The sequence below is a fragment of the Pleurodeles waltl genome, chromosome 1_2 (genome assembly GCF_031143425.1).
Source record: "Pleurodeles waltl isolate 20211129_DDA chromosome 1_2, aPleWal1.hap1.20221129, whole genome shotgun sequence".
NCBI lineage: Eukaryota > Metazoa > Chordata > Amphibia > Caudata > Salamandridae > Pleurodeles > Pleurodeles waltl.
The window spans coordinates 197,956,976-197,965,680 of record NC_090437.1 but is presented as its reverse complement, the minus strand read 5'-3'; the positions used below and the strand labels follow the sequence as shown (position 1 = coordinate 197,965,680).

Genomic DNA, 8,705 nt, shown 5'->3' with positions numbered 1-8,705 from the left:
TTTTGACGCAAAACTGCGTTAGCGCAGTTTTGCGTCAAAAAGTATAAATATGGCCCTAAGTTTCCTGTACAGAAGTAAAAAAATTAAAGTAATAAATGGGGCAGGATAGGGATACCCTAAACCCAAAGGCTCCATGGGGTGACTAAGAAGGGCTTACCTGGGCCAAAAAAAAACTGAAAAAAATTGAGGCATAGCCAAATTGATTATTTATAGGCCTCAGGGACCAGTCCCCAGGGCTGTATTCAATAAGGGAAGAAGGGCTGCATGGACTCCATCCCATTAAAGGGCCTGGGCAGCCCACGTCCTGGGCCGAAATATGCATATAAGGGGAGGGGGGTCCTCCCAGGGACCCCAGAGACGATTTTAATATTAAAGAGGGGTATGCGGCTTCGCTCACCAACCCATCACAGGCCCAAGGGAGCCCACCACCAGGGCCGACGTTTCTCAAAATGGGGAGGGAGGCTGTGCTCTACACCCCCCCAGCCACGAAAGACCCTGGGAGGCCCATCCCACAGAGTTGCTAAAGTAACCACCCTGGAAAGGGATTTACCCAAGATCTCGCAAGCAGCGATTCCATGTTGTGTGAGGGTTGGGGGACAGTTTGTGAATGCTACAAACTCGTGTGTGTGTGTATAAGACAGTTTACAAGCTAGCCCAGCATTGCACACCTCGAACTTCCCACTTACCGCTCATTGTGTGAAACTTACTCTCGTAGATCAGTGTCTGCATTTTTTGGGGGAGAAATAATTCTTTTTTTTGTCTTAGGTATTTGAAAACATGTGTATCCAACATTATTATTTCAGTAGGATTTTCTAAACGTGATGTGATGTTTACAGAACAATAATGAGTGTTCGACGTCAAGTTCACATCAGATCGCAAAAAACTAAATGTGGAGAGATTGCAGGGTATAGAACCTGTACTGGCAAAATCAGTGGTTACATTATCAATATTTTTTTTTACATTATGCGTACTTTCAGTTCCAGGTACAGCATGTCGCAGTTATTTGCTCACAACCATGCCAAATTAGGTCAAATATCAAATCGTGATTACAAACCAGGTTTGCAGGAACCAAGGTCCACGTGGCACATTTCATTTTGGGATTATTGAAATCTGTCCCTTAAACTGAGTGGCAGAATGCAGGACGCGGCGTGCAATAAACACACGTGCAGTTTCATTAGTACCCTCCCTACAGTTGCAAAAGGTAATTTCCAGCATTCAGCAGAATGGAATTTTAGGTAGAGAGAAGTAAAATATAGTTACTTCTGCCTCATATAAGTCAAAATGTTAGCAGTGCCTTGATAAGCAGAAGCAGTGTAGTAATGTAAGCAGACATAATGACGACCCCTACTTATACACCTTGCATCCTGCAATAAAATATACAAATACTATGAGGGATCTCATCTACTTTTAATTTGCCTTTCCATTGTCGTTTCCGCTTTTACTTTGTTCCTGGCACACAGCAAAAATACTTTGAAATTGCGCGTCTTTAAAGTTCCACCAGTTGATTACAAAATAAACAACTGAAATGTCTCCTCAGGGCAGAACGGGTGAGAACAGTAGCTTTGCTCTACAAAGCTTGGTATCAAGCAGTTACCTAGGATGTAAAGCATATTAATAGGCCCTTTTTTTCCTTAGCCTTGCTGTGCATCTTAGAGGGAGCAGTGGTTGGTAAAAAATAAATGTCAACGATTTAGGGGTATGGCTGGAGGCCTGGTAATGTCAGGCAAACCACAGACACTGCCGCACTTAAGTGAGTCCCCAGTCCCCACACGCACCGTTCAGTAGTAACCTTGATAATTTGTATTTATGAGATACCTTCCAGAAAACAAACTAAAAACACAAAACTCAGAACGTTCGAGTTTTTCAAGCAGGCCGCTGAGTTTTTCATTCAGTCTCGATTTTTATTTTGCATTCTGTGATTTGTAGTCCTGGTCATCTCATCATTAAAGGAAGACTGTAAATCCCCCCAAAACGTAGAAAAAGCCCAAGACTGGATGAACTAAACATGTAAGGACCTGGTAATCTTTAAACCTTGGAATGTCAATCAAAACAGTGGAAAACGCCGCACGTTATCCATGAAGTGAAGAAAGCGAGCCCCGGCTGCCCACAATCACGAGAGAAAAAGAAATGCCCCTCTTCCGCAAAGGATCAACAGCATATCTCCAATACAACTAAACTCCTATTTAAAATGCGAAGACAGGCTGCGCTGAAAACTCACACTTTCTCACAAAATAAGCACGTTTCCCTGAAATACACTGCTAAAATATACCCGTTAAAATTAAACACATAGAAAAACGATGATATTGTACGTACCTGCCGGACAATGAAAAAGAGACCCTGCACATAGCGCTATAATTACGTGCGCGGTATCTATGCTACATCTAGTTTTCTTTGTCAAAGTGTTTAGACCCATATTTATACTTGTTTAGCGCTGCATTTGCGCCGCTTTTGCCTCAGAAAGCGGCGCAAATGCGGCGCTAAACAAGTATAAATATGGGCCTCGGTGTTTTCTCTGCTTTTGTAAAAACGGCGTCTCGAAATTGTTGCCTACGATTCATGAATCAACCCAGCCCATCACCTGTGTCGTATGTTTTGTTCTATTTGCAATATTTAACGAGTAGCCTAAAAACATTTACTTAAAACCTACGATAGAAAGCCGAAAGACAAGTGAGTTGTACCTTGTTCGATACTTTGCATCTGCTGTATCGCTGTCTGCTAATCATTATTCTAGATCGTAACCTGTTTTGCATTGTGTCGTATTCTCAATTAGCATTTTCTGAATTTGCGCAACTTGTCACAAATCAGTCATAGATAGATAGATAGATAGAGAGAGAGATAGATAAGATGAACCGCTCAGTGAGCTGTCAACAAGAAAGTGTATTATTAGACATCAAACCTATCAAAATAAAGACATGGTATGGTGCGTTTCACAAATCTACTAGCCTCTTGGTTGTGGACAAAAAATACAAAAACTAAGCAAGCCTAGACAGCTCACAGCCCTAAGGTCAGTGCTTGAAAAGGAGAAATAGAAGTGCGGGTACTCTGTAACCAGAGTACCTGTTTGTTTCTGAGAACTGCCGGTACTCTCTAATTAAAAGTATTCAGTTTTTCGAGAGAAGTGCAGGTACTCTCCCTCTCAAAAATGTACCGGCCCATTTAAAGCACTGCCTAAGGTGAAGATATAAAGAGATAATGTAGGACCTATTACTTAGATAAGAAAAACTGTCACATCAGATTTGACCAATATTTTCGCATTAAAGTGTTACATATTGTCACTGCATAAATAACAGAAACATTCATGAAGGGCGGTTATGAGGTCTTTTTTTAGACAGTCGAAGCTCGGGGCTGAAGAGCAAAGGTTCTTCAAGCAAAAATATAAATTATATTGCACAGTTATTGGAAACTCTGTTTAAGGTTACCTTAACCGTGAAGCTGTCAACACAATCTATATTTTCAACCAAAAAACAACCAAGGAAGCACCTAGAAAATGTATTGGCAGATTGAGTAAGGACTTTAAATATTCATAACAGGGGATTGGTTGGCCAGTGAATGACGTACGTGCCTCCTTGTCTTTATCTATCAGAAGTGCCAGTGGGTGCGTCCTCCTTCCCTGCCAACCGTCTCTGTGTCGCACAGTTACGAGACTGGGCATTATCACCATATTAAGCACATTTGCCGCTAATCAGTGATAAGCGATGCCTCTGGAATTCGAGTTATGTCCAGGTCGCTTGATTGGTGGGGACCACCCATGCTTCATCATCGCAGAGATCGGTCAAAACCACCAAGGCGATCTAGAGACAGCCAAGAAAATGATCAAAATGGCCAAGGTAACTAATGTGTGTTGCGAGTGGAAGGGAGGGGAGGGGGGAAAGAGGGATAGAATAAGGCGTGGGGCGGTTGAGGTACACTTTGAGGAGAAATTATTGAATTAAAATGATGGTACAGTCAGGAATCACAGGACTGACTTAGCAAAACTGAAAAAAGCTGACTAAGTAATGAGATCCAACAAAGATAAGGGATTGGAGGGGGCTAGGGGGGGGCCAAGGCGTAGAGGTTAGGCCCTCTATGGGGAGGGTCTTTAACGGGAAACTGAGACATAGCTTGAAGTTGCGAAAGAGTAGCAAGGTCAGTGCTTTAAATGGGCCGGTACTCTCCAGTACTGAGTACCGGCACTTTTTTATTTTGAGAGGGAGAGTACCGGCATATTTCAAGAAAAACGTAATACTTTTAATTGAAGAGTACCGGCACTTCTCAGAAACAAGCAGGTACTCTATTACAGAGTACCTGCACTTATATTTTTCCATTTAAAGCACTGAGCAAGGTGTTTCTGGAATAACAGGGCAGAGATGAAGCCAAGTGTGACGTGACATGTCACTTAAGTAGAGATTTGCTGAGCTTAGTTGGAAGGGAAAGTGGATGCATATTCCAAGCATTTTTCACACAGAGCGTTCCTTGCCTCTGTCCATTACCTCTAAAGTCATGTGCTTTAGCTTGCAGAGCAGGAAATGTATAGAACACTACACGTCTGCAAAATTCCTAGTTATAGTCAAGCAAATGTTTTAGTTCTAGGTCTAAAGTGTAATGGGAAATTACAGTCACCATACGTACAATCCAAATATACTCTGAAACTGAGAACCAGCAATCTTCATACACACTCAGTGATAAAAAAAACTAAGGCCCATATTTATACTTTTTTAGCGCCGCATTTGGGCCGATTTTTGACACAAAAGCGGCGCAAACTTACAAAATACAATTGTAAGGCCCATATTTATACTTTTTGAGCGCCGCATTTGCATCATTTTTTTACGCAAAATCGGCGCAAACTTACAAAATACAATTGTATTTTTGAAGTTTGCGCTGCTTTTGCATCAATAAATGACTCAAATGCGGCGCTAAAAAAGTATAAATATGGACCTAAGTGTTTTTCTTGTAGATGCCAAACTGATTTCAGTTACCAACTCACTCCTAAAAATTTAAGTATTCTCTTGCACCTCAAACTTCAATGTACCTCGCTCCTCATTGCTTTGATCTCACATCTTTCCCTTAGGATTGTGCAGTGGAGATGTTTGACCTGAGCACATTCCAAAAACTTCCTTACTGGTTCCTATTCATTAGTCCATAGATCCTGCCAGTGCCTCACTTAAATAATCGAAGTGGTTGAAACCCATGTTCATAAATATCTTGGTGTACTTGCTTTTCATTACAGCAGGCCAGTAGAAGGTATTACGATCAATGCGAAGAATCTTGAGGATATTTATAAAAACAAGTTAAACGTTCAAAACATATTTTCAATACTTCGAAAGACTTTATTGAACTCTTTCTCCAAGATCTTCTATATGGTTCTCTTTAGAAATTTCCTCTGAGATCGCTGACCCAAATCTTTTCTTTAAATTCATTCTGACTTCTTACACCCGACTCCGTCTTGTAATATTACGCAGCATTTCTGGTTATTACCTCCGAATGGAAAAATGAAAGCCAACTGAAGGGTCTTTACCTGTAATTCTTTAGAGGAACATTTGTTTTCACAGAAAAAGAATAGAGAGAAGAGCTCAATAAAGTCTTTCGAAGTATTGAAAATATGTTTTGAACGTTTAACTTGTTTTTATAAATATCCTCAAGATTCTTCGCATTGATCGTAATACCTTCTGCTGGCCTGCTGTAATGAAAAGCAAGTACACCAAGATATTTATGAACATGGGTTTCAACCACTTCGATTATTTAAGTGAGGCACTGGCCGGCCTTGTTTACAGGCATAACTGTAGAAAAAAAGTCATTGAAATTGGCATGTGTGTTGACGATAATACAATCAAAACAGAAAACGAAAAATAAAGAAAGCCTATAAAAAGTGAATGTTGGGCAATTTCCTAAGTAGGGGGACAATGGGGGTGCACCAAAGTTCTAATGAAAGGAAGTGTCTTGCTCTTGGTACTGGGCTCAAGAAAGTCTCCAATGTGACATTGAACGAGGAATCCCAGCCATAGGGAACATAGAATGCGATGAGAATAGAAGACAATGTCACGATCTGCAGATGAGGTGAAGGGAGATGATTAGCCTATCCAAGAAATATTGATATCCAAGTCCCTGCAGAGTTTTATTGGCTCTAACTACCAACTTTACCTGTATTAGAAACTCATAAAAACATTTCAGAGGACAGGGGTTCGGAATTGAGTGTTTAAACCCCCAAACATTTAGGGACATTCAAGTAGCCATGTACCATATCAGGCAGAATTGCAAACTGAGAGGAAATCTACACCAGTCATAATGGAGCTCTGCACATATGGCATTACTCAACCCAGTGCACTGTGACCAAATCATGAGGCTGACAGCATAAACACTCTCTAAGAGCTCTACTGTTAAATTCAAAGTAAATGACCAGCATGGTTACAAATAAAGTAAAGTGGACCCACAGACTGGTACAACTTTGGCAGACCCAGTCCATTGCCTCGTCTTCTAAAATAGAATCCCATACCGAGTGCCCCTAGCAAAGTTTGTTCCACGCCAACGAGCCCCAGATTCCTCACCCATACCTCTAAACATGAGTTGCATGTCCAGAATTTAATAAGACTACAAGGCTATAGAAACATTGCATTTGCTTTGTGTGCTGTAATGCTCCAACAATGATTAACCTTACTAAAATTTCGAACAATTGGATACATTACATTTTCTATTTGCTCTGCAGTTATAGTAATGCATTAGCACACGCAATTTGCTATACAATTGAACTATTGTTCGATACAAACTTTTTAAGAGAAGGCAAATGCTATTGGGTTTGCAAGCTTTTACAGTCTACCCCTACCTTTCAAACACACTGCAACTTTTACATTCCAAGTAAAAAGCACTTGCAATTCAGAACACAACAAGGGATTTAGCCATTAACGGTAAATAAAAGGCAAAAAACAATTCGAAGGCAAGCAGATGAGTTGGCAGCAAAACACCTTCTATTGCCTTCTCCTTTTCTGTTCTTAATTCAAATGTGATATGTTATATCTGACTTGTAATATTCTGAAAGATAGTATGCAGCCCTGCAAGTCTCCTCAGTTTAGCACATTGTGTGAGTATGTAGCAGCCTACACCAAGGAGCCAGATGGTGGTGTCCCAATGCTTTCTAATACTTGGGGTCTACACCTAAACCCAGAAGACCTAATGCGAAAAGGCATAGTAAATGGTGTATAGCACAAAGCTCTGACTTAACTTTCAGACACTCTAATAACAATATAAGACACCTAGCTATGCCCAATCCTTCATATAGTAACATGATTACCCTAACCTTAATTTGTAAAACAATATAAAATTCCAAATATTGTAGTGGTCCAAAGTAGTACTTAGAGCCGCCACCCACGTTGCCGAATACCAAGGGTGCATAGAATTGATTCTACATAAAGCCTCCTTCTCCCACCACCCAAAACGTCCTATCTGTGTTCTCACTCCTGCTGGTTCTTATTCGTCTCTTGTTTCCGTCTTGGGCACTATTTATAGTTCTCTTCCCCCTTTTTGCTCACTTTTCTGCCTTTCTCTGTCTTTCCCCGGATCAAAGTTTGATCAATACAAATAAGCATAATTCTCCCACAATGTACCCATCGCTTGCAACGCGATTACCTGCAATAAAGTATTGATTAGATTCACCTACCGAGCTCGTGCGCACTCTAGTTGTGCAAACCTGAAACTCCTAATTAGATGCACAGAGAATTGTGCAAGCCATTTGCTGAATTAAACACCACTGGGGCAAGAGAAGTCCCAGGTATATTTGCGAGAGTGCCTCAATTACCAGCCGGGCATTATTGGTTCTTGTCCCAGCTTTGGAAAGGGCGTTTGACGAAAAAATGTGTGATTCTAGGTATGTGTCTTTTTTTTTCTCCCTGTCTCTCAAATTGCAAAGAGGTGTCGGGTATGTAAAATATATGTACATGGATGATATAAATCAACTATAAAGTCTTCTGTCCTAAATACACTTTCAAAGTCCCCTTGACATTCAGGGTTGTGTAATCGAACCTCTCTTCAACACCCACGCATACATACTATACCTTTAAATATGCACTACCTTAGATTTGAGATGCTCCTGCTGCACATTAAACATTTTCTCTGCAAAATGCTTTGCTGCCCGTTGGTGGTAGACTCAGTGAAAATCAAAACCTAAAACAAAATAAAAGCACGTCTTAACCCCCTCGGCTCCAATCCCTTTCTTTGAAGACGTGAAGATCTGGAAATGGAAGCAAAGTAATTCAGGAGCTCACAAACTGGGTAGAAACAGAAAAGGGGTGGAGCTGAAGGGTGGAGTCCAGCGAACACTGAGTCACGATGAAGGATGATGCCACCAGTAGGAGAAGAGCCAATGAAAGCTAGTCTTTGGCAAGACAAAGGACGCTTTAGAAATTGGCAACAAGCACTGTAAAAACAATGTCAGTAAATACGTTCTGGCTAACTTTAGCGATCACAAACGGAATGCGTTCTAAGGTAGTTTAGGGCTTAGAACACCTGCTTCAGAGATCGGTGAGCAAGTCTCAAGGCATAATACCTTAACATTTGTTCAGGTGGTTTAACACACTTGCTGGCCAGACCTTTGAGTTATCTCTGATCACACTACTGAAATATAAAATACCTTTGAGGGTAATATCCCTATTGCAGTGCATGGCGTGTAACCTCTAATCCACAAATGTGCATTCATTGTAAGACAGTTCATCGGGTTAGTTAGTGAATTGCACAGATTC

At 40.9% G+C, this 8,705-nt stretch overlaps 1 protein-coding gene across 1 annotated transcript in view; it reads left to right on the top strand.

The window, feature by feature from the left end:
• Nucleotides 1-3,605: 3,605 nt before the first annotated feature.
• LOC138299495 (sialic acid synthase-like) overlaps nucleotides 3,606-8,705 on the top strand; it is a 208,596-nt gene continuing 203,496 nt past the window's right edge. The window contains exon 1 of the mRNA XM_069237774.1: nucleotides 3,606-3,827. Within this exon, the coding sequence (XP_069093875.1) occupies nucleotides 3,696-3,827 (132 nt within the window). The 5' untranslated portion in view covers nucleotides 3,606-3,695. The remainder of the gene's footprint in view (nucleotides 3,828-8,705) is intronic.